At 60.5% G+C, this 24,402-nt stretch overlaps 3 protein-coding genes across 3 annotated transcripts; 2 read left to right on the top strand and 1 right to left on the bottom strand.

Annotated features, from left to right (window-relative positions):
- Positions 1 to 65: 65 nt before the first annotated feature.
- On the top strand, positions 66 to 7,731 carry SF3A2 (splicing factor 3a subunit 2). Its single transcript, XM_050321457.1, is given in 11 exon segments — positions 66 to 128; positions 1,804 to 1,975; positions 2,807 to 2,878; positions 3,075 to 3,121; positions 3,649 to 3,758; positions 4,519 to 4,568; positions 5,144 to 5,284; positions 6,589 to 6,657; positions 7,286 to 7,337; positions 7,340 to 7,399; positions 7,402 to 7,731. Coding segments are annotated over 10 exon segments (930 nt in total). The 5' UTR covers positions 66 to 128; positions 1,804 to 1,849; the 3' UTR covers positions 7,605 to 7,731.
- A 1,046-nt stretch (positions 7,732 to 8,777) lies between these two features.
- AMH (anti-Mullerian hormone) lies at positions 8,778 to 13,413 on the top strand. The gene is made up of 5 exons (XM_050321410.1): positions 8,778 to 9,476; positions 10,438 to 10,610; positions 11,584 to 11,704; positions 11,830 to 12,025; positions 12,167 to 13,413. Exons 1-5 carry the CDS (start codon positions 8,930 to 8,932, stop codon positions 13,080 to 13,082), a joined length of 1,953 nt encoding a protein of 650 aa, XP_050177367.1. The 5' UTR covers positions 8,778 to 8,929; the 3' UTR covers positions 13,083 to 13,413.
- Positions 13,414 to 14,101: 688 nt separating this feature from the next.
- LOC126643202 (nucleolin-like) lies at positions 14,102 to 17,160 on the bottom strand. The gene is made up of 5 exons (XM_050321446.1): positions 16,830 to 17,160; positions 16,110 to 16,262; positions 15,956 to 16,027; positions 15,682 to 15,824; positions 14,102 to 15,584 (listed from the first exon to the last, which is right to left on the bottom strand). The coding sequence occupies exons 1-5, from the start codon at positions 16,915 to 16,917 to the stop codon at positions 14,820 to 14,822; spliced, it is 1,221 nt and encodes a 406-aa protein (XP_050177403.1). The 5' UTR covers positions 16,918 to 17,160; the 3' UTR covers positions 14,102 to 14,819.
- Positions 17,161 to 24,402: the final 7,242 nt, after the last annotated feature.

Below are 24,402 nucleotides of genomic sequence, written 5' to 3'. Positions count from 1 at the left end.
CTCCCAGAAGCGCTCGCGGCGGGCACGCGCAGGCGCGCGGGGAGCGTGAGGGGAGGAGCGGGGGGGAAGGAGGAGGAGGAGGAGGAGGGAGAAGGAAAAGAGCCGCGCGATAGCTGGGACGGACCGGGGTTTGTGAGGGGAACGGGGGGGATTGGGAGGGTCTTGAGTGGATCTGGGGGTCTTGAGTGAATCGGGGGGGTCCTGAGGGGATCCGAGGGGTCTTGAGTGGTTCCCGGGGGTCATGAGTGAATCAGGGGGTCCTGAGGGGATCCGGGGCGATCCTGAGTGGGTCAGGGGGGTCGTGAGGAGATCTGGAGTTCATGAGGGGATCCTGAGGGATCTGGTGGGTCTTGAGTGGATCAGAGGGGTCGTGAGGGGATCCTGAGGGGATCCGGGGGGTCTTGAGTGGATCAGGGGGCTTCTGAGTGGATCCGGGCGGTCCTGAGGGGATCCGGGCGTTGTGAGGGGATCCAGGGGGATCCTGAGTGGATCAGGGGGGTCTTGAGTGGATCCGGGAGGTCCTGAGGGGATCACGGGGGGTCCTGAGGGGATCCGGGGGTCTTGAGGGGATTCGGGGGGTCCTGAGGGGATCCAGGGGTCTAGAGTGGATCGGGGGTCCTGAGGGGATGCTGAGGGGATCCGGGGGGTCTTGAGGGGATCCGGGGGGTCCTGAGACGACTTGGAGGATCCTGAGGGGATTAAGGGGGGTTATGAGGGGTTTTAGAGGAGCCTGGAGGGTCTTCGGGGCATTTGGGGGAACTGAGGGGATTTTAGGGGTCCTCAGTGGATCTGAGGGGTCCTGAGGGGATTTAGGGGGTTCTGAGGGGATCTTACGAGGTTTGGCAGGTCCTGAGGGGACTTGGGGGATTCTGAGGGGATTTAGGGCATCGTGAGGGGATTTAGTGAGTCCTGAGGGGACATGGGGGGGCTTTCTGAGAGGATCTGGGGAGTTCTAGGGGTTGTGAAGGTATTTGGGGCATTCTGAGGCGACCTGGGGGGTTCTGAGGGGATTTGGGAGGTCCTGAGGGGACATGAGGGGATTTGGGGCGTTTTGAGGGGCCCTGGGGAGTTCTGAGGGGATCCAGGGGGTTGTGAGATGATGTGGAGTGTCCTGAGGAGACCTGGGGGGGGGTCCTGATGGGATCCGGGGCATCCTGAGGGGATTTAGGGGGTTGTGAGGGGATCTGGAAGGTCCTGAGGGGATGTTTGGGGAGGGAGGGTGACCCTTGGTGAGGTGTTGGGGTGTGTTTGAGGGGTGGTTTTGATCCTTACTGGGGGTGCTTGAGGGGGCTTGTTCCTCGCTGAGGAGTTGGTGGGTATCTGAGGGGGGCTTTGACCCTTGCTGAGGCATTGGGGGGCTTATTTGAGGGTGCCTTTAACACTTGCAGAGCTGTTGGGGGACACGTTTATGGGGTTGACCCTTTCTGGGAATGTTTGGGGTCCTCAATCCTCACTGAGGGCCTGGGAGTGTTTTGGGGGGAGATTTTCACTGTTTCTGGTGGGCTGTGGTGTGTTTTTGGGGGGCTCTCAGCCTTTCTGGGACCCAGTCTGGGCTTGGGGGATATGTCTGTGTGTGGAAGTGTCTGAGGAGATGGAAAGGGCTCTGGGGGTTGTTCTTCTGCATCATTTTACTTGTGCTTACTGAGTGGGTGGTGCCAGACCCGCTCCACGTGGAATCTCATCCCTTGCCGTGTTCCCAGGGCGTTTTTGGGGTTCCCATCCCGTGTCCTCACTGCTGGGGCTGAACACTCTGTGACCTCAGGCCCACCCACCACTCACGTTGCTTCTCCTGCTTTCCTCCAGACTCTTCCCTTTCTCCAGAGGGGGCTGAAGGACAGAATTCCCCACCATGGATTTCCAGCACCGCCCTGGAGGGAAGACGGGCAGCGGAGGCGTCGCCTCGGCCTCGGAGAGTAACCGGGACCGGCGGGAGCGGCTGCGGCAGCTGGCCCTGGAGACCATCGACATCAACAAGGTGGGGACACCCCTCCCACTGCGCCAGCCTGGCCTTGGACACTCCCAGGGATCCAGGGGCAGCCACAGCTGCTCTGGGCAACCTGTGCCAGGGCCTCATCACCCTTACAGGGAAGGATTCCCTCCCAGTATCCCACTATCCCTGCCCTCTGGCAGTGGGAAGCCATTCTCCTTGTCCTGTCGCTCCAGGTCCTTGTCCCCAGTCCTTCTCCAGCTCTTCTGGATCCTCTTTAGGCCCTGGAAGGAGCTCCCAGGTCTCCCCAGAGCCTTCTCTTCTCCAGGCTGAGTGGTGGATTGTGTTTAAATACTTGTGTCTCTGGGAATGTTGGGTTTGAATGAGGAACATTCAGGATGGGGCTGACAGGGAGGTGCCAGCACTTTGTATTGAAGTTATTTCCAGTCTCCTCAGGACTGGTTTGTACTTTGCCATTTCTTGGTGCAATTGGGAACTCTGTCACCGATGCTCAGAGCTGCTGTTGAGTCTCTTTGTTTCTGTCTTCCTAAAGCTCCGTTGTGCTGTTGATTTAAATTCTGAACTCAGCTGTAGAATCATAGAACCATAAAATACCCACAGCTGGAAGGGACCCACAAGGACCATCCAGTTCAACTCCTGGCCCTGCCCAGAACACCCCAACAATCCCCCCCTGTCCCTCAGAGCGTTGTCCCAACTGCTCCTGGAGCTCTGGCAGCCTTGGGGCCGTGCCCACTGCCCTGGGGAGCCTGGGCAGTGCCTGACCAGTTCTTCCTGTGCAGGAGAGCTCTGCAGTATTTTGGTTATCCTGTTGCTTTGCCGTGGATTTTCCTTGTAACGTGTCCATCATTCTCTTCCCAGGACCCCTATTTTATGAAAAATCACTTGGGCTCCTACGAGTGCAAGCTCTGCCTGACACTGCACAACAACGAGGTGAGGAGAGCAGCTGCCTGGGCTGATCCCAGCAGCAGGAATTTTGGGGTAACAGTAGCTTCAGGTGCCAGAACCTGGGCTGTGAGGGTGAAAACACCCTCAGGGTGAGTGTCAGTGTGAGACACAGCCCCACTGTGACACGAATCTTCCAGTCCTGCCTTCATTTAACTTTCTTCTACCTTGGTTTTTATTTCAGGGGAGTTACTTAGCACATACCCAGGGGAAGAAGCATCAGACCAATTTGTAAGTCATTCTCTACCACAACTTTATTCATTACTGAGGCACTTTAAAATGATGATTGTGTTCATCTATAAACCTTTAACTCCATTAAAATGATGATTGTGGACAATGCTCTGAGGGACAGGGTAGGATTGTTGGGCTCCCTGTGCAGGGCCAGGAGTTGGACTGGATGATCCCTGTGAGTCCCTTCTCCCACTCAGGATGTTCCAGGATTCTGTGATCTGGATTTGTCAGTACAGGTTGGGAGAAGTTTATCAGTTTTATTTTAAGGAATCCAGTTTACTTTGCTTTAGCTGTGGGGTTTTTTTCCTTTTTAATGTCAAGAATTAAATCTTCTCAAATGCATTTGTGGAGTCAGGCACCAAGGCCATCTCAGGGGTGGATAACTGAGTGACAGCCTTCGGTGAGGGGAAAGATGGATACCCTGGGGAAGGATGGATACCCTGGGGAAGGGAAGTAGGTTTTCCAGGCGTGATTCCTTTGGAAACAAGTGCAGGTGGTAACCCTTACACTTTGAAATTCCTCCCCAGGGCCCGGCGAGCTGCCAAGGAAGCCAAGGAAGCCCCTGCCCAACCTGCCCCAGAGAAGGTCAAAGTGGAAGTGAAGAAGTTTGTGAAAATTGGGCGCCCAGGTTACAAAGGTGGGTGGGGGGTGCCCGGTGGGTGCCTGTGGGCAGCGCCTGCAGTGCTGGGATGTGAACTATTAATTAGCCCGTTTAGCAGCTCTGCCCATGAATAAGAACTGGGCTCTCTCCTGGTGTCCTTCATGGTTTGAATTGCCTGTATCCCACCTAAACTTCCCCTGGCACAACCAGAGGCTGTTCCCTCTCCTCCTGTCCCTGTTCCCTGGGAGCAGAACCTGAACCCCCCAGCTCCCCCCTCCTGTCAGGGATTGCAGAGCCAGAAGGTCCCCCCTGAGCCTCCTTTTCTCCAGGCTGAGCCCCCCCCAGCTCCCTCAGCCCCTCCTGCTGCTCCAGCCCCTTCCCAGCTCCCTTCCCTTCCCTGGACACCTAAAGCCCCTCAATGTCCTTTTTGTCATGAGTGGCCCAGGACTGGACACAGTAATATCACAGAATCCCAGAACAGTTTGGGTGTGCAAGGCACCTTAAAGCCCATCCTGTCCCACCCCCTGCCATGGGCAGGGACACCTCCCACCAGCCCAGGGTGCTCCAACCTGGCCTTGGACACTTCCAGGGATTCAGGGGCAGCCACAGCTTCTCTGCCCAACCTGTGCCAGGGCCTTATCACCCTCCCAGCCATAGCTTTGGTTAAAGACAATGTGACATTTTGTTTGATAAATGGGAGAAAAATCTTGTAATATTTAGTTGTTGGAAGCTTTATGTGTTTCCTGGGGCAGAATAATGCTGGGGGATGTTCTCATCTTCTCTATTTTCCTTACAGTGACCAAACAGAGGGACCCCGAAACAGGCCAGCAGAGCCTTCTCTTCCAGGTAAGGGCAGGGTGAAAATTCTCGCTGTCAGGGTTATCCAAGTGAAACTGCTGCTAAGTGAGCAGATCCTTGCTGGACCCATGAAAGAAATAATAATAAAAAAAGGCCCTACTTTCCTGGTTTTTACAGCTGACTGTGTAGAGCAGATCCCTGAGCAAAGCTGTCAAGCTGTGTAGTGGAAGGGGCAGGAGTTGGAACGAGATGATCACAGAGTCATGGAATGGTTTGGGTTGGAAGGGGCTTTAAAGATCATCCAGTTTCGACCCTTGCCATGGGCAGGAACACCTTCCACTAGCCCAGGTTACTCCTGGTCCAACCTGGCCTTGGACACTTCCATGGATGGGGAAGTGTGCCCAGCCTGTGCCAAGGCCTCACAGGGAACAATTTCCCCTTCATTTCCCCTCTTTCCATCTGAGTTCTTTCCGGTCCCTCCCGACCCAAATCCTTCTGTGCTCCCGAGCCTGTTTGCTGCGGTGTTTGTTGGGAACTGCTCTCCACGTGCCCACCCCGAGGGCCGTGTTTGGTGCTTGGAGGGTGCCAGGGGGATGTTTGTGACGGTGCCCTGTGCCCCCCAGATCGATTACCCCGAGATTGCCGAGAGCATCATGCCCCGGCACCGCTTCATGTCGGCCTACGAGCAGCGCATCGAGCCCCCCGACCGGCGCTGGCAGTACCTGCTCATGGCAGCCGAGCCCTACGAGACCATCGCCTTCAAGGTAACCCCGGCACGCTTCCCTCTCTTCCGAGACATCTCCAAGCCAATTTGCAGATGACACCAAGCTGGGGGGGGAGTGGTGATGTGCTGGAAGGCAGGAGGGCTCTGCAGAGGGAGCTGGACAGGCTGGAGAGCTGGGCTGATTCCAAGGGGATGAGGTTCAACCAGGCCAAGTGCCGGGTCCTGCCCTTTGGCCACAACAACCCCTGGCAGCCCCACGGGCTGGGGACAGAGTGGCTGGAGAGAAAGGGACCTGGGGGTGCTGGTTGACACGTCCACCTGGTGACAGCAGCTGGACATGAGCCAGGTGGGTAGGAAGGCCAGTGGATCCTGGCCTGGCTCAGGAACAGTGTGGCAGCAGGAGCAGGGAAGTGATTCTGCCCCTGTGCTTGGCACTGGTGCTGCGTCCAGCTCTGGGCCCCTCAGTTTGGGAAGGACATTGAGGGGCTGGAACAGTTCCAGAGAAGGACAGCGAGGCTGGGAAGGGGCTGGAGCACCAGGAGCAGCTGAGGGAGCTGGGGGGGCTCAGCCTGGAGAGGAGGAGGCTCAGGGGGGACCTTCTCACTCCCTACAACTCCCTGACAGGAAGGGGGAGCTGGGGCGAGTCGGGCTCTGCTCCCAGGGAACCAGCAGTAGGACAAGAGAGCACAGCCTTAAGCTGTGCCAGGGAAGGTTTAGGTTGGACATCAGGAAGAATTTCTTCCCAGAGAGAGGGATCAGACACTGGAATGGGCTGCCCAGGGAGGGGGTAGATTCACTGCCCCTGGAGGTGTTTGAGGACAGACTGGACATGGCATCAGTATCATGGTCTGGGGGACAAGGTGGTGTTGGGTCAGGAGTTGGACTCCAGGATCTCAGAGGTGTTTTCCAACCTGGTTGATCCTGTGATTCCGTGGCTCATTCCCAGTGAACGCCTCGATTTCCGTTCCAACTTCTGTGGGTTAATGGAGTGGGAAGGGGGTCAGGAGTGGCTGGAAGTCATTAAGCCCCAGTGAGAGTTCCTGGAGGACTCTGGCCTGAAAACCAGACTGCTGAGCTCTGGGGAGCTGTGAATTCCCGGTGTCTGGCACAGGCAGGAGCCTCCTCAGCCCCTGTGCAGATGTTAAGGGAGGGTTTTTTGTTTTCGGTTGTCCTTGACCGATAGGGAAGTAACTTTAATTCTTTCCTGCCCCCACCTCCATCTAACAACAGAGCAGCTCACCAAGGCCTGGAATAACTGCTTATCTCCCAGGCTCTGGGGCTAAAAAGGGCCTTTGAGCTAATCTGGGGCTGCTAAGAATAGCTCTGTGTTCTCTTTTGCTGCAGGTGCCAAGCAGGGAAATCGACAAAGCAGAAGGAAAGTTTTGGACCCACTGGAACAGGGAAACCAAACAGGTAACTGGGACTGTCTGTGGGAAGGGTTAGGGAGGGCAGAGCAGCAGGGACAGTGACATCAGTGCTGTCCCTGCTGCTCTGATGTGAAGATCTTCATTCCCTCAATGCAAGTGTGCACTGGGAGCCCCTGGCAGAGAGGTCTGACCATGTGTGATCTGTGTGAGGATTTGCCCAGGGAGGTTGTTGGCAGCAGCAGGATGGGACAGGAATGTCTGCAGAAAAGGAGGCTCAGGGGGGACCTTCTGGCTCTGCAACCCCCTGACAGGAGGGGGGACCTGGGGGGGGGGGTCGGGCTCTGCTCCCAGGGAACAGGGACAGGAGGAGAGGGAACGGCCCCAGGTTGTGCCAGGGGAGATTTAAATTGGACACTGGGAAAAATTTCTTCATGGAAAGGGTTGTCAGGCAGTGGCACAGCTGCCCAGTGCAGTGATGGAGTCACCATCCCTGGGAGTGTTCAGCAACCTGTGGATGGGGCACTTGGGGACAGGGTGGGGTTGGTGGGGTGTCTGTGCAGGGCCAGGGGTTGGAGTGGACGATCCATGTGGATCCCTTCCAGCTCAGGACATCCCAGGATTCTACAGTCCCGTGATTAATTGTTCCCTTCCCTTTGCCTCCCTCCCCTCCCCAGTTCTTCCTGCAGTTCCACTTCAAGATGGAGAAGCCCCCGGCTCCCCCCAATCTGCCCCGGGCCCCCCGACCGTGAAGCGGCCGCCGCCCCCTCCGCTGATGAACGGGCTGCCCCCCGGCCCCCCCTGCCCGACTCCATGCCCCCCTCCCCTGGGGGCATGACCCTTCCCCCATGCCCCCTCGGGGCCAGTGCCACCCCACCAGTGCCCCCTCAGCTGCCCCCAGCCCCGGCATGCCCCCCTGCCCCTCTGCCCCCCATGATGCGACCGCCGCTCCCCACAGAGGGCCCGGGCACCATCCCCCTCACCCCCTCCAACTGAGGCCCCTCCTGGACTTGGCCCTGCTGGATTTGTCCCTTTGTGTCCTCAGATCACCCCCCCTTCAGGGATCGGCTCTGTTTTGTATGAATCTGAATCCTGTAGGTTCATTAAAAGCTTTTCCATTTTCCTTCCTCTCTTGTTTTCCTGCGGTTTGGGTGCAAAGGCTGCCGTGGCTCCACGTCCTTTAACCCTTAGGGACAGAAAACATTCTCAGTCTGCTGATATTTTGGGAATTTTCCAAAGAGGAGGCAAAAAAGAGGGACTCTCAGGGCACCCCTTTCCTGACTGGACATTTCCATCAACCTCAGCAATGTTGGCCTGAGGTGTCACCCTGCTGAGTGTCCCATTAATTACCCCCGTTAATCAGTTTTTATTCAACCGAAGCCCTTCATGGAGTTCATTCCCTGAGAGGGGCCGTGGAAATGCTCCTGTTACTGATATTAAATCTTAGGGACACCTTCCACTAGCCCAGGGTGCTCCAAGCCCCGTCCAACCTGGCCTGGGACACTTCCAGGGATCCAGGGGCAGCCACAGCTTCTCTGGGCAGCCTGTGCCAGGGCCTCCCCACCCTCCCAGCCAGGAATTCCTTCCCAATATCCCATCTATCCCTGCCCTCTGGCACTGGGAAGCCATTCCCTGTGTCCTGTCCCTCCATCCCTTGTCCCCAGTCCCTCTCCAGCTCTCCTGGAGCCCCTTTAGGCGCTGGAATTCCAGCTGTTCCAGTGAGGATTGGCATCTCATGCAGGAAGATGTGTGTGAGACCCTCTAAGGGAAATACGAAGAGTTACAAGTCCCCAGGCTGCTGCTGCCCCTCATCACTCTCAGTCCTTCCAGGGTGGCCTCTCTGAGCTGCAGGGTGTGAGGTACCAGCCGAGGGGGAGGTTTTCCAGCCAGGACAGGGAATTCTTTCCATACATTTACTTAGTTTCTGTCCATTATCTGTGTCTGTCCCCCTCCTCCCAGTCTGGCTCATCCCTCTCTCCCGGTGCTGATGGGATGGGACGTGCCAGTCCCCCCGAGGATCCAAGCCCAGACATCCACCCTCCTTTAGAAAACATCCCAAGTCAAGGCCGTGCGTCCCCACGAGTGGGAGAAACAGCTTCGCTTTTTTTTTTTTTTTGCACGTTTCCAAAACGAGCTGCAAACCCAAAAATAGAACAAAGCCAGCTCCTTCGCAGCCTCCCCTCGGGCAGGACAGGCCCCGGGGCTGCCCACGGGAGGTGTGTTGGGCCTCGGCCACTCAAGGCCACCGGTGATTAAAAGGGAGAGTCCTCCCTCCCCGGGAGCGTTTGGGATGCAGAGCTGGGAACGGCTGAGGTGGGACCATGAGAGCCGCTCTCGGGATGTTCCCGCTGTGCCTGCTGCTGCTCCCTCCCCTTGCGGCGCTGCCCAGGCAGGGGGACAGGAATTCCCTGAGCCCGGAGGAGCTGCAAGCAGAAGGGAGAAATAGGGAAAACGCGAGTTGGCAGGAACCAGGCAGACCCAGCTGGGCGGGGAGATCCAGGAGGGCCGCTCGCCTCTTCCCGGAGCCAGGAGCCAAATGCCTGCAGGGAACGGCCGAGGAGGGATGGCCCCGCTCCCGCCAGCACCCCTGGCCGCTGGGCGGGCTGGAAGGGCCGGTGTGCAGGGTGAGGATGGAGCAGGACGGGGTCGCCCCGGGCCACCTGGACGTGGTTGGGGTCCTCACCCACTACGAGAGCGGCTTCATCAAACTGCTGCGGCGGCGCCGCGCCTGGGACGGGAACGTCCGGCGGAGCTTCGGGCTGTGCCCGGCCCCGGAGGAGGGAGCGGCTCCCCATCCCCTGCAGCGCATCCACGGGCACCTGGTGGAGCCGGGCCCGGAGCGATTCCTCGTCCTGCACCTGGAGGAAGGTTGGTAGGACATCCCCGCGCCGGGGAGGAGCACAGAGGGGAGGATGCAGGGGTTTTTGGGATGGGGGGCGGGTGATGCTGTTTGTTGGTCCCGAGTCAGATTTAAACACGGAATTAAACCTGAGGGGTTGGATTCCTTTTAAAATAAGGGAAAGACATTGTAAGTGCTAAATCTTCTTAAAAAGCGCTGTAAAACTGGCACTTTACTGTGTCTTTCTGGGTACGTTTTTAAGGAGGTTTAGCAGGGATGATGGATTGAGCAACAGGGCACCTGTCCCTGCCTCTGTCCCTGCCTGGTGACACCCGGGTGTCACATTCTTGGTGGTCTCTGCTCTGCTCTCGAGATTATGAGTGTTTCTCGCTTTCTGCCTCAGCGATGTGGGTTTGGACACTGTCCCAACTCCGAGAAGAGAGGGGAGGGTCGGACCCAGCTGATCCCGCTGTGCCCTGAGCCCCCTCCCACACGGGGGCTGTGGAGCCGCTCAGGCTTAGGGAAAAACCAGGAACACCTTCCCGTGTCCCATCCCGGGGGTGATCCTGGCGCTGCAGGGGGAGCACAGCCCGCTGTTTTATCCCTAGCAAGAGAGTCCCCTCTTCCTGAAATCCCTTCCTGCCATCCCGCGGTTTGGAATTGCAGCTGAACTCTCCAGGTCGGGCAGTGGGGAAGTGGCGCTTCCCTGGGCAGTGGCCACAATGCCCCCGAGCCCCTGGATGGCAACTCCAATGACAACTTTCCATGGGGACCTGGGGGTGGCAGCCCCTGCTCTCCGGGTGCAGGGTTTGCCTCCTGCCACCTCCCCGGGGCCGGGGACAGGGATTTGCCGTGGTTTCCCACCCTGTCCCTGCTGTCCCAGCTCTGCGTGGGAACGGGGCTCAGCCCTGAAGCCCCTTCCTCACCGCCCGGGGTCCCCGCGGTGCCGGGGGGGATTCAGGGATTCACCCCGTGTCTCCCCCGTTCCAGTGCAGTGGGAAGCGCAGGCCAAGCTGCGGTTCCAGCTGGTTTTCCAGGCGGAGCTGGGCCGGGCGCTGGGGGAGCTGCAGGCGGCCGCGATGCTCTTCTACCTGGGCCGGTCCGAGGGCTCCGGGCGCCCGCAGGAGCTGCTGGTCACGGGCCCGGGGCTGGCGAGGGACCAGGTGGGTCGGGGGCCGGGCCAGGGTGGGATTGGGGCGGGAATGTCCCGGCTCTGCTACCCAGCACCGTTGCCATCCCCTCCCAGTCCACTCCCAATCCCTTCCCAGTCCCTTTGCCACCCCCTGCAACTCCTTTGCTCCTCACAGTCCCTTTTCTACCACTCCCAATCCTGCTACCATCCCCTCCCAGTCCATTCACCATCTTCTCCCAGTCCCTTTGTGATCCCCTCCCAGTCCATCCACCATCCTTTCCCAGCCCCTTTGCCACGCCCTCCAGCTCCTTTGCCATCCTCCCCCAGTCCCTTTGCCAGCCCTTCCCAGTCCATTCACAATCCCCTCACAACCCCTTTGCCATCCCTTGCAGCGACTTTGCTCCTCACAGTTCTTTTGCCACCCCCTCCCAGTCCCTTCACCGTCTCCTCCCAGTTCCTTCATGATCCCCTCCCAGTCCATTCCCCATCCCTTCCCAGTCCCTTTGCCACCCCCTGCAACTCCTTTGCTCCTCACAGTCCCTTTTGGACCCCTCCCAGTGCTGTTGCCATCCCCTCCCAGTCCATTCGCCATCCTTTCCTACCCCCTCCAGTCCCTATGGCATCATCTCACGGTCCCTTGGCCAACCCTTCCCATCCCTTTGCCATCCCATCCCGGCATTCCCGCCCCGTCTGTGCCTCCCTCCGGCCGGGCCGTGCCTGCAGATGGAGCTCTTATCCCGTTCCCAGCTCCCGAAGGGCCGGAGGGGCTGCCCGGGGTGCCCAGCCCGGTCTGGGGGTCCCGCTCCCCCGCCTGCCCCGGGGCTCTCTGCCCACCCGGGGCGTCCCGTGGGCTCCCGGAGCAGCTCCGGGCTTGGGGACAAAGCCACCGTCCCGGGGCCACCGCGGGCTGGGTGACCCTGGGCCCGCAGGGACCCACGAGTGGGTGTGTGCCCGGGATGTCTCACCCACGCCCCGGCTCTGCCGTGTCTCCCACCCCCGCGCAGAGGCTCTGCCTGTCCAGGGACACCCAGTACCTGGTCCTGGGAGCCGCCGCCGGCTCCGTCACCCGCGGCCCGGAGCAGCTCCGCTTCTCGGCATCGCTCACGCTCCGCGGCGCCGAGGGAGGTACGGACCGGGGGGACCCGCCCGAGCGTCCCCACTCGGGTTTTTGGGGTCTTCTCCACCCCCGAGGGGGTGGGGACATGCCGTGGACCCCAGATTACCGCCCTCACCGCTCCTCGTCCCCCCAGGTGCCCCCCTGCCCCCCTCGGAGGTGCAGCAGCTCCTGTTCGGCTCCGACGACAAATGTTTCACCCGCATGACCCCGGTGCTGCTGCTGCTGGCCAAGGCACGGCGCGGGGAGGAGGAGGAGGAGGCGGCTTTGGCCCCTTCCTCCTACCTCTCTGCTGACGGGGTGGTGGACACGGCTCCGTACCCACAGTTCAGGTCCGTGGCCTTAGGAACGGGAAAACACAAGGACTAGGAGGCAGGGGATGCGGGACCACGGCAGGAGGATGTGGAGCACGACCTGGTGAGACCTCCAGGATACACGAGGACCCCGTGACCCTCCCTGTGTTCTCCTTGCAGCCCACCCCAGGCCGGGACCGAGGAGCTGCCGACCCCCACGGGCCCGAGCCAGGCCAACGCTTCATCCCCAGCTCCCGGGAGCAGCAGCCAGTTCCTGGGAATGCTGACCCGCTTCATCCGGCAGGTCCTGAGCTCCTCCAGCGAGCCGCCCCCCCAGCCCAGCGCCCACCACTGGCTGGACTTCCAGGCGATGGAGACCCTCCCTCACCAGCTGCTCAACCTGTCGGGGGAGGCGGCGCTGGAGCGGCTGGTGCAGTCGGAGGAGCCCTCGGTGCTGCTGTTCCCGCAGGACAGCGGGGCCGTGCTGGAGCAGCTCCTGGGGCACTGGCAGCCCGAGGGCACCGTGCTGGAGCTGCTCACGGGCAAACTGCGCGGGGTCATCCAGGAGCTGGGGGACATCCCGGCTTTCCAGGCCAACACGGCGCTTTTCCAGCACCTCCTGAGCTTCTGCTACTTCCCGCTGGGCGGGGAGGAGGGCGAGGCCCCGGAGCGGGTGCCGGGCTCCAGGAAGCTGCACACGCTGCTGCTGCTGAAGGCGCTGCAGTCGGTGCGGGCGCGGTGGCAGGAGCGCAGGAAGGTGCAGCGGCAGCACCGCAGCGCCCGCCCCCCGGCCCACTGCCGCCTCCAGGAGCTCACCATCGACCTGCACGACCGCAAGTTCATCGTCATGCCCACCGTGTACGCGGCCAACAACTGCGAGGGGCCCTGCAGGCTGCCACTGTCCACCCGCGTGCCCAGCTACTACTCGCACACGGTGCTGCTGCTGGGGATGCAGGAGCGGGGGTCGCCGCTGCAGCGCCCGCCCTGCTGCGTCCCTGTGCGCTACTCCGACCAGCTCATCATCAGCCTCTCGCCGGAGGGGCTGGAGGTCCGCAAGTTCCCCAACATGGTGGCAGAGGAGTGTGGATGTCGGTGAGGCTCCTCCCGGCCCGCCCCCCACCCCCTGGCAGCCGGAGCTGGCGCTTCCCGTGCAGACGGGAGCTCCTGGGTGTCCTTTCCCCACGGTTTGGCTCTTTAGTGTCTCTCTCTGGTCTCTCTGGTGTCTCCTTTGCTCCCCACGGTCGCTTTTCCACCCCTCCCAGTCCTGCTGCCGTCCCCTCCCAGCTCCTTTGCCATCCTCTCCCAGTCCCCTCCCCATCTCCTCCCAGTCCCTCCCTGATCCCTTTCCTGCCCCTGCCGCGGGCTCTGACCCCGTGGGGGGCTGTGGGGCCGTGGGGGGAGGGCAAAGCCTGGGCAGATCCAGCCAGGGGTGCGCTTATTTATCCCTCCCTTTCTGCTCCCGTAGTGGCTGGGAAGGGAAGGTGTTGCTTCCTCCAAGCATCCCCCTGGCCGTTTCCCAACACATCATTAGCCCTCCCCGGCCACTCGACTCCCAGAGCAAGAGGCCAAATGCCCTGGCAGGGACCAGCCCTGTGTGAGTGGGGCCGTGGGGACCCACTGGCCGTGGCCTGGGGCTCCTGGCTGGGTCACACCCCTGGCACCCTGCCCTGACCCCGCTCCCAGAGGGAGGGAGGGAGGGAGGGAGTGATCCCGTTACACCTCCCAGGCTCTCACACCATTAATGGGAGCGGGAGCAAACGGCTGCCAGAGCACCTGCTCCGTGTCCCCGCCGGCATCAGCACCCGGATCATCTTTCCAGCTGAGCCCAGCCCTCAGACAGGGAGCCAAACCCTTGGGAAGCAGCTCCTGAGCTTGTCCCTGGCTGCACCTCCCAAAGCTGGGAGCAGCCCTTGGGCTTTGCAGTGTCCCCACGGGGCTGAGTTGGCACCCACTGGCCCTGCCCTGCGGCCCCACAGGGACACCCGGGTTAGCCCTGAGCCCCTCAGGGCTGGGGGGCACAGAAAACACACCCACACAGCCAGGGACAAGGGCTTTTCTTGGTGTTTCTTTCCATTCTTCCCCCCCTTTTTTTTTTTAAATATCCAGTTGAACACCTTATTAAAAATGAAAATAGTTTATTTTAACCTCTGTTGACTCGGCAAATACCGAAACCTGCCGTGGGTTGGGGCTGTGAACGTCTCCTGCAGTGGCTCCAGTGCTGGGTGAGGTTGCCCTCGTGTTTCCTTCCTGAAACAGGTGAAGGCAAAGCCTGAAGGGATCCCCAGTGAGGGGCTCCAACCTGGTTCTGTTTCCTGCAAGTTTTGTGCCACCCTGAGCGATGGCACCGACTGAGGGTCGGGGGGTCCTGTCCCCGACGTCCCTCTGGTTCTGTAACCCAGGATATTCTTCTCTCTTGATCTGCTTTGAATAAAACCAGTAACTGAAGAGCTGCACAGTCTGGAGACAAACTCTGTTCCCTGGGGTCAGTGGGGCCCCACTGTGCTGCCCTGGGTGGAAATGACCCCGTGGGTGGAGAGGACCTGCAGGGGGATTTCGGGTGGGGACGGGGCAGTGACACGAAGCCCAAAGAGAAGCTCCTTTCCTGGGTCCTTCCAGGTCACCTTTGGCCATTTGATCCAGGGGGGCCCAAAGCTCCTGGGGAGGCTCGTGCCAGGCTCCTGGGCTGCTCTGCTGCTGCCCAGGGATCCTGGGGTGCTGCCCATGACCCAGGGATGTCTCTGGGGAACAGGCAGGAGCAGAGGGCAGTGGCAGGCGTGGATCCCCCTGGATCCCCCTGGATCCGGTGTCATGGAGCCCCTCGGCCACCCCGGCCTCAGTCGCGCCTCTTGCCCTCCCTGGCCCTGTTGTCCCTGCCCGGAGCTGATTCCCAGGGTTTCCTGCCCTTCTGCTGCTTCCAGTCCCTCCTGGGGCTCTCCTGGCTGGGACGGCCCTTCCCCCCCTCCCTCCTGGGCTCGTCCCGCTCCCGCCGGCTCTCCTTCCTCTCCTTCCTCTCCTTCCTCTCCTTCTTCTCCTTCCTCTCCCGGTCCCGTTTCTTCTGGGGCTGCTGCTCAGGCTCCCTGGGGGTCCTGGGGGCTCTGCCAGGTTTGTCCCCTGGTGTCCTGTCCTTGGCTCGTGCCTCCCTCCGGCTGCTCCGCTCCGCATGGGCGGCACGGCCTTCCCGGGCCTTCTTCTGCTCCTTCTTCTCCTTTTTCTTCTTCTCCTCCTTCTCCTCCTCTTCTTCCTGCTCCTCCTCCTCCTCTTCTTCCTCCTCCTCCTCTTCCTCCTCCTTCTCCTCCTCTTTCTCCTCCTTTTCTTCCTCATCCTCCTCTTCCTTTTCTTCCTCCTCCTCCTCCTCCTTTTCCTCCTCCTCTTCCTCCTTCTCCACCTCCTTCTCCATCTTCTTCTCCTGCTTCTCCTGGCTCTTCTTCACCTCTGTTGCAGCCGGTGGCACCTCAGGGACATCTGTGGGTTCTTCATCCTTGTCCTCATCCTCACCCTTGTCCTCGTCTTCATCCTTGTCCCCATCCTTGTCCTCGTCCTTGTCCTCATCCTCTGGAGTCGCGCGGCCAAACCACTTCTTGAAGATCCAGGGCTCTCCCTGTGCGGGGACAGAGGGGACCAGGACGTGGTGATGCAGCCCCAGGGACAGGACCCTCCTCCATCCCTCCCCAGAATGCTCCCCCCCAGCCCCGTACCAGGTTGCTGTCGGCTTCGCTGTCATCGTCATCCTCCTCTTCCTCCTCCTCCTCATCTCCACCCCCCTCCACTGCGCTGCTCTGCGGAGGGACAGGCTGGGCTGTGCTCACCTCTGGGACCTCCTCCTTGGGGCTCAGCACCTCTGGGAGGGGAGAGGGACAGGCCATGGATGTTTGGGTGGGATGTCCCAGGCACGGGCCACCCCACCCTGGGACATGGCCCCAGCTCAGGCTGGATCTGTGGGACTGGGACCACGCGGAGCTCTGAACCCACCGGGAAGGGGAGGGGGTGCTGGTGGAGGCTCCTGCCTCGGGCCTCGGGTGATCCCCTCCTTGGAGCATGGTGCTGGAAGAGAGGAGGGTGGAGAGGCAGGGGGTGGCAGCAGGGTCTGGCCACCCTGGCCCCCTCCCTGCGGCCCCCAGCTCACCTTGGAGCACCTGGAAGGTGACGCTGATCAGGGCCACCACCGAGGCCACCAGGATGCACTTGTTGAGGGTGAGCCCTTCCCAGAGCAGCGGCTCCTCCGAGGGGTCCAGGCTGGGGGGCTCGGCCTTGCTCTGCACAGGGAGGCTCCTGGGCACTGGGGACCCCCCCGAGGAAAACAGAGTTAATGGGAGAGCTGGGAAGGGCCAAAGGGATCTGGGATGGGGGGTGGGAAGGGGTCTCGACATCCTCTCCTGCACAGCCCACCCTGGGCAGGGACAGAGAAGGGGGCACAGGAAGGGAAATGAGCAGGGACAGGGACAGGGACACAGGCAGGGGTGGAAGGGACAGGGGGCAGGAGGTCCCTGCCCTGCTCCTGCCAGGGGTTTGCACTGCAGGAGCAGAGAGCAGAGTGTCCCAGGGGGCTGAGCCCGAGGGATTTGGGCCATCAGAGTATCCTGGGAATCACACTGGGAAAACCTCTGCCCGTGTTCTCCCTCCAGCAGAAAATCTAGGCAGGGTGGGGAGGAGGAGGAGGAGGAGGAAGAGGAGGGAGATTTGCCAGGGGGCTGAGAAGCCCCAGGTCCCTGAGCTGCCAGGGGACCGTGGAGAGCAGAGCTCCTCCCGCGGCCAGGCAGGCTGGGAACACGGGATTGCCCCACCTGAGGCCAGGGTGGCCATCCCGGCGCGGGGAATTTCCAGGGAATCTTCCCCCCACACCTACCTGGAGGTGCTGCCTTGGCTCCCACCTTCTCCACCCGCTTCCTCTCCGCCGCTTTCCTTTCCCCTCCGAGCGACGCCGGCTCTGGCATGCTCAGCTCAGCTCGGCTCAGTTCAGCTCAGCTCGGCTCGGCTCAATTCAGCTCGGCTCAATTCAGCTCGGCTCAATTCAGCTCAGTTTAGCTCAGCTCGGGCTGCTCCGGGTGCTGCTCACACACCAACCGGGCACTCCCCCCTCTAATCCCTGAGGGGAGGGGGTGAGGTGGCCGGGTGGGCTTGGAAGGGGCACGATGCGGGTCTGGGGCCCCCCCAGCACCCGGGAGAGAGACCCCGACCCCGTGTCCCTTCCCAACCCCTTTGCCATCTCCTGCAACTCCTTTGCTCCTCCCAGCCCCTTTTCCACCCCTCCCGCTCCTGTTGCCATCCCCCCCCAGTCCCTTTGCCCGCTCACCCCTGCAGTGCCCACCCTGTCCTTGCCCCCGGGGGCTGAGCTGCCCCTGCCGCCACCCCGAGTGGGCACTGCTGTGTTCCCTCAGCAGCCTTAAAACCAAACTGGGGGTTATTTTCTATCTGCTAAGCCGGATTTAGCCCCGAGCCGGCCCTGACACACGCGGGTGGGCGGTGGCCGTGGCCCCCCAGGCTGTGCTTGAGGAGTCCCCACCCTGGAGCAGCCCTGGGGGCTGCGTTTGGGGCTGCGGGGTTGCAGCATCCACGGAGGGCAGCGTGTGGGATCCGGGGTCCGGGATCCTGGCTGGATCTCCGGCAGGGTCGGGAGCCGCGCTGGGGTCTGTGCTGGGTGCCGGGTGGGGTTTGGTGGCCGGGGTTGGGTCACGGTCGGTGCCAGCGGCACCCAGAGCTGCCCATGGGCACAGATCAGTGACAGCGACAGCTGAAGGACCTCAGGTCCCCCCCCGGGACGGACGTGCTGCACACCCCGCAGAGCCTTCCCGGCTGGAATGCCGTGGGACAGCCCCTGCTCATCCCCCTGCCCTGCCCTGGCACGGGGGTCCCCCCTGGCACCCTCACCCCGCATTTTTCGGGCACTTACATGGGCTCCTGTTCTCCTGTCGCTGCCGCCGCTCACCCCAGCGCTGGCATCTGGCAAAGACAAGCACAGAGGGGGGCACTGGGGGACAAATTCGGGGAGGTGGGAACTGCCGGGCCTGGGGGTGTGCGGGCACCTCGATGCCACCCCCTGGCCTGCAGAGAGGGGACATCACGGCCGCGTTTCCCCTGTTAGTGCTGCAAAAAAAACCCCTGGGCTGTGGAGGCAGCGGCTGAGGAGGTCGGGGTGTAATGGGAGCACCGGGCACGTCTGAGCCCCAAAATCCTGGATATCCCTGTGGAGCTGCACCTGAGGGGACAGTGATTCCCCCCCTGCCAAGGCACACAGGGGGTTGAACAACCCAGGGAGTGCCAGGGCACCCTGCAAACGTGTCTGGAGGCTTGGCAGAAGGAGAAGTTCCGGGTACCGTGGAGCAACCAGACCTCAGAGAAGAGCTCAAGGCACCCCAGAGGGTCACAAAGCTCTGGGATGACTCTCAGGGCTTTTCCCAGCTGTGGAGTGGGAGAAAAAACCGGAATGTCCCCAGAGCTCTGAAATAAAGCAGGGCTGGGGGGTGTGTTGGGCTCCTCAGGGTTCTCTGCCCTGCCTGGACTGCAGGGGTGAGGAGGCACCAACAAATCCCATCACCCCTCAGCCCTCCTGGCATCTCCGAGTCCAGCCCTCACTCTGCTGGGATCTGGGTGCCAGAAGGAGGAAATTTTTCTGCCCTCTTCGAGCTGCTTTCAGTTTATTTTCCCCTCGTGGAACACTGAGAAGAAACACCAGTTCCCAGGAGGAAATTCAAGACTCGATACTGGGAGCAAAACAGGTAAATAAGGAGGAAAGCTTATTTGGCCAAGGACCAAAGGTCTGAAAGATCTTTGCTTTCCAGAGGAAATAAAGATAAATAAGTAAATAAATAAAAATTAATAAATAAATAAGTCAGTCTTTGGGTTTGTTTGAGTGATGGTGAGTCTGGTCCATTCTGTGCTGGGAAGGGATGGAGCTTCCCCAGGGCTCTCGTGGTGCCTCCATGGGGTTCCCAGACCCAGGGAAAGCCACAGAGATGCAGAATTTTTCCTCAGATGGGTTTCTCTCCCACGTTTTTGAGCTTCACATCCATTCACTGGGGTTTAGGACAGGTTTGGGGCTCAGATGAGTGTGAGGGAGATGGAGGAGGGCACGACCTCCTCTCCTCTGCTCCTTGGGCATGGCTGGTGCTCCCACGGAGCTGGTGCCACGTGGATGCCCCTCAGTGCCCCAGGTCACCCCCGTGATTTCACACCACCACGAAGAGCCTTCTGTGCCAGGCTGAGCCCCCTCCTGCAGAGCCTCCCACGCCCTGGCAGAGGTGCTGGCACAGCCACGGCTGCGGTTGGCAGCTCCTGGTGAGGACAAGGTGCCTCTTCTCTCGCCCCTCCTTGGCCACCTCTGAGCATTCTCTGCCCACCCAACAGCTCGTTGGGGGCCTCAGGGCATCCCAAATCTTCCTCCAGTGCCACACAAGGACCTGCTGCCACATCACATGGGGGGGCTGTCGCTAAACCCGAGCGGGTGGCAGCACCAGTGCCACCCCATCACAGCCCTGCTGGGCTGCCCAGCCCTCTTTCCACATCTCCACCCCTGGGGCTTTCCCAGGATGGAGGAGCCCAAACAGCCTCCAGACCAGTGCCAGGGATGGTCATCAATGCCAGGGATGGTCATCAATGCCAGGGATGGTCATCAATGCCAGGGATGGTCACCAATGCCAGGGATGGTCCCCAATGCCAGGGACATTTTGCCCACGGCAGGGCTGGTCACCCACAGCCCCCAACTCCAGCTCCAGCCCTTGGCTCATCCCGACCCTGCCCAGGGAACCTCCCCCGCACCTGCCCGACCATCCATCCCGGTCACTCCTCGCACCAGCCCCTCTCTTGAACGCCCCCAAACCGCACCTCTTAACAAATAACCAGCTCTGCCCCGCTGCCACCGGCACTTCTGCTGCACGGAGCTCCCGGGGGTGCCTTTTACCGCTGACTCACATCAAAGAAACTTCCAAAAATCGCCGCCCCGCCCGCCCCTCTCTCTCTCTCCCGGTTCACACACACCCGGGATGGGCTCCGGGGGTCCCAAATCCCCCCGGCCCGCGGGTGTCCCTCGTGCAACCGGGAGGGTCGAACCCCCCCAAAGCCGTACCTGGGATTCCCAGCGCTGCCTCCTCCTCGCCGGCAGCCCCGGGCTGGCCCCGGCTCGGCGTAATGAACAGCAACAGCTGCCCGAGGGGCCGGAGCAAAATAGCACCCAATCGCTGCTGCCCCAGCCCCGCAGCTCGGCCCCCGGCCCCGGGCATCGGGGTGCGCGGGGTGAGGCTCCAAAGGGCACCGGGAACGGGGATTGTCCCTCCGGGAGCGCCCCCGGGGGATCTGAGCCGGCTGTGGGATGCAGGGGGGGCTCGGAGACCTGCCAGGCACGGGGGACATGGAGAGGGAGGAGGAGAAATCCCCCCCGGGGCCGGCAGGGCTCTGAGAACTCCCGGGGGAAACCTCTGATCCCTCCCACGTCCCTGTTCCTGCAGCAGCGTTCCCGGGAGCCCTGGCACAGGCACAGGAGGGTGGGAGGGGGATGTCCCGTCCCAGCCATTCCCAGGACACAAAGCATCCCATCTGGGGAGCTGCAAAGGACCCTCTGGGACTCGGAGCCCCTGTTTGGCCCCACTCTGAGCCAGCTGTGGGATAGAAGGATGGATGGATGGATGGATGGATGGATGGATGGATGCAGGGATGGATGGATGGATGGATGGATGGATGGATGGAAGGATGGATGGATGGATGGAAGGATGGATGGATGGAGGATGGATGGATGGAGGGATGCAGGGATGGATGCAGGGTTGGATGGAGGGATGGATGGATGCAGGGATGCAGGGATGGATGCAGGGATGGATGGATGGATGGATGCAGGGATGGATGGATGCAGGGATGGATGGATGCAGGGATGGATGGATGGATGCAGGGATGGATGGATGGATGCAGGGATGGATGGAGGGATGGATGGATGGATGCAGGGATGGATGGATGGATGGATGCAGGGATGGATGGATGGATGGATGGATGGATAGGATGAATGGATGCAGGGGATGGATGACTTTAGGAATGCAGAGGTGGTTCAGAGACCTGACAGACACAGGGAAGATGGAGAGAGGAGGAGGACAAATCCCCTGGGACCAGCAGTGCTCAGACAACCAGGGCAGCTTTCCCAGCTGAATTCCCACTCCACTAAGGTGGTTAAAGTCTGTTTGCTCTGCAGGGACACAGTGAAAGCTGAAAATCATCAACAGGCCAAACGAAAAGCCCTTTTCCTCCCAGCTAATCACGTTCCCCACAGTGCTCCTGGGTTTTTTTCCTGCCTCCCCTGGGTGAGCTGCTCCTCCCAGGGAAGATCCACAGGGTGCAGAACTCTCCTCACCCTTTCCAGGACCTTTCCACAGCCTTTTCCCACAGCAGGGAGGGACCAGGGGTGGTTTTGCCTCCACATGTTCAGCTGGGAGCAGTTCCCTGCCGAGCTGCAAAGCCTCCCCCTCCATCCCACAGTTCATCCCAGGCAGATGGAGGAAAGGGATTCCCACAGGCAAATTCTTTCCTAATCCCTTGAAACTCTTCCCCCCTGCCTCCCCAAATCCCGGCTTTTCCCTTGCCCTGAGACTGATAAAAGTGTCTCTGGGAGGGGGGAAACCTGATCTGGCTGTGAGAGCTGCTGGTGGAAGAGTTGGGAGGGCAGGGGAGCAGCTTCCAGGCTAAATATTGACTCCAGGCTTTGGCTTGACGTCATAGTCTCTCTTCCCTGGCTTTCCAGGTTTCCACTGGCCTTGGAATTACACAGAGCACCCCCAAGGCTCTGCCCTGCCCTCACTGTGGCTCGTGGGGCTGGAGAGCATCTGGTGCCAGTTCTGCTGCAGGAACTCAGACTGGGCCCTCCCTGCAGCTCCAGGGATTCGGTTTCACCTGCAAAAACATAGCCAAGGGGGTCTCCTGACTCCTCTCCTGGGTCTGAGAGGCTGTGGAACTGGGCAGGGAGAAGCTCCAGCTGGACATGCTGGTGGATCTCCTGCTGCTCTTTGGCTGCAGCTCTTCCCTTTGGATTTCACCCTTGGCCCCATCAGAAGTTGCCTGACCTGGTTCCCAAGGTTTGGGAATCCCAAACCCCTTCCAGCCCTCGGAAGGAGCACTTCCCAAGGGCAGGGTTGGGCTCTTGGTCTGGTTTGAGGGATGGGAATCAAATCCCTGCTGGAAGAGAGGAGCCCACAGACACCATTCCTCAGGAAATCAGCTGGAAGGAGATCCCAGTTCCTTGCACAACCCAAAGGTGTCCCCAGGGCAGACTGGCCACACCCCAGCGCTGACAAGGATGTTCTGCTGACCCCAAATCCCTCTTTCAGCTGGATCCAGCCCCTCCATCAGCTCTTCTCACCCTGGAGGGGTGGGAATTGTGCAGTGGCTGTGCTGACACAACGCTGCTGCCTCCTTCCCCCAAGGTGCCGCCGCATCCAGCAGGGAGATTATTCCCGTGGGACTGCAGGAACCACGGGCCTTTCCGAGCTCTGGGGTTATTAAGGAGCACTTGGGAAGTTACAGGAAGGGAAGAGACGTCTTCCCTGTGCCAGCTGAGCTTCTCCTGTCAAATCCCCATCTGTCAGCAGGGATTGCAGACATGAGGAGCTGAGCAAGCTCCTGGAGGAGCTGCAGATAACTCAGAGCCTGCAGCACTTGGGAAGCTGGATCTTCCCGTGGCTTCCCAGCACCAGGTGTTGCAGTGGGAACAAGGAGGGAGCCCAGGGAGAGAGATGGAGCCAATACCCACAGCTGGTACCTGGACAGGCTCTGCCCTGCCCTGGGGCTGGAGAGCATCTGGTGCCAGTTCTGCTGCAGGAACTCAGACTGGGCCCTCCCTGCAGCTCCAGGGATTTGGTTCACCCACAAAAACACAGCCAAGGGGGTCTCCTGACTCCTCTCCTGGGTCTGAGAGGCTGTGGAAGTGGGCAGGGAGAAGCTCTGGGGGCAGGTGCTACCCCAGGCCAGCCCCTGGTTTAATGAACCCCAGCTTGGAGCATCCACAGGGCAAGAGGGAACCTCAGCTGTGCCAGGAGAGGCTCAGGTGGGACATCAGGAGGGAATTCTGTATGGAAAGGGTGGTCAGGAGTGGGAAAGGGATGCCCAGGACTGGCTGTGGCACTCGGTGCTCTGGGTTGGGGGACAAGGTGGGGTTTGCTCAGGGGTTGGACTGGATGACCTGGGAGGTCTTTTCTCAACCCAAAGGGATCGGGCTCTGGGCTGGGAACAGCCACGTCATTGGATCTGGAGGCACAAGGAGATTTAGGGGAAAGTGAAGCTTTGGGTGGAACATCCTGGGAATACATAACACCCAAATAATCCCAAATCTTTCCTGACTTCCCCGAGGGGTGGCACTACTTGGCCCATCAAGGTTCTGGCACTGCAGGGGCTGCCGGATGCCAACCTGTTCCTCCCTTTCCAGGCCACTCCCAAGGACGGAGCTGCTCCCCTCTGCTCCCACAGGGAGCAGGTCCTGCTGCATTTGGCACCTCTCCCGGGGCTCCCTGACACCACCAGTGACATCAAACCCCCCCTGAGCCCCCAGTTCCAAAACAGTGAGTCCCTGTGTAGAGAAACATCCCCCTGCCCCAGCCTGGGACCAGCCCAGTTTGCAGCAGGGACAGCGAAGGGAGGAGATGCTCCAGGAGAGCTTCAGGGTCTCAGGAGGGTCATTAAGGCACAAAACCCACCCCAAAGCACAGTGGAAAGTCCTGCAGGGACAGCACAAAGCACAGGACTTCCCCACCCACCCCAGGCTCAGGCGGCCTTTCCAGCTTCTCAGATTCCCCATTTCCCTTCTCTGTTTTTTTCAGGCAAGGAATTCCCAAATTAAAACTCAGCAGACTCCACAAACCCAGGGCAGAAGTTTCACCCCACCAGCCTATCTGCCCTCTCCTCCCTCCCTCACCCCACGTGGTTCTCAGTTCCTTGGGGACACTTTGGGGGTGGCTGGAGGGGTCTGGGCTCTGCTCCCTTGGCCCCTTGGCAAGATCAGGACCTGCCCCGGTGCCCTCTGTCCCTGCCAGGCACCTGCTGGGTCCTCCCAGGGGAGTTCTGTCCTCCTTCCGAGCTCTGGAAACTTTGAGGACGATTTTCCTTCTCCAAAATCGTGGTTGGTGTCCAAACTACTCCTGATTAAAAGCAGAACAGAAGAGGCTGGGACTTGGGGACAAGGTTTCTGAGTGAAGTTCCTTCTGCTCCAGCTTTCCCTCTCCCTGCTTTCATCCAGCAATGCCAAATGAAATACATTATGTAATAGGAACCATTTAGGCCTCAAAATAGCTTTAAATAGCCTCAAAATAGCAGCAAACTCCCTTTCCAAAGCCACATTCTCAGTTGTTAATTTTTTGGCTCACCACACTTAACCCGTCCTGCAGACCAGGGGTTGTCCAGTGCCACCAATTCCAAAGGAAGAAGGCATCAAAGCCCATGGTGTTTAATGTTTTCCA

The sequence above is a fragment of the Myiozetetes cayanensis genome, unplaced genomic scaffold, assembly GCF_022539395.1.
Source record: "Myiozetetes cayanensis isolate MyiCay16 unplaced genomic scaffold, myiCay2020 scf26, whole genome shotgun sequence".
Lineage (NCBI taxonomy): Eukaryota > Metazoa > Chordata > Aves > Passeriformes > Tyrannidae > Myiozetetes > Myiozetetes cayanensis.
The sequence above is the reverse complement of the archived record's forward strand: the minus strand, read 5'-3'. Positions and strand labels throughout refer to the sequence as shown.

Bases quoted from the DNA above. Each gene is read 5' to 3' on its own strand.
- AMH (XM_050321410.1), top strand. From the start codon at position 8,930: ATGAGAGCCGCTCTCGGGATGTTCCCGCTGTGCCTGCTGCTGCTCCCT. The intron at 11,705-11,829 runs GTACGGACCGGG...TCGTCCCCCCAG, and splicing joins GCTCCGCGGCGCCGAGGGAG to GTGCCCCCCTGCCCCCCTCG. The intron at 12,026-12,166 runs GTCCGTGGCCTT...TTCTCCTTGCAG, and splicing joins GCTCCGTACCCACAGTTCAG to CCCACCCCAGGCCGGGACCG.
- LOC126643202 (XM_050321446.1), bottom strand. From the start codon at position 16,917: ATGCCAGAGCCGGCGTCGCTCGGAGGGGAAAGGAAAGCGGCGGAGAGG. The intron at 15,825-15,955 runs GTGGGTTCAGAG...CTCCCCTCCCAG, and splicing joins AGCACCCCCTCCCCTTCCCG to AGGTGCTGAGCCCCAAGGAG. The intron at 15,585-15,681 runs GTACGGGGCTGG...GTCCCCGCACAG, and splicing joins GCGAAGCCGACAGCAACCTG to GGAGAGCCCTGGATCTTCAA.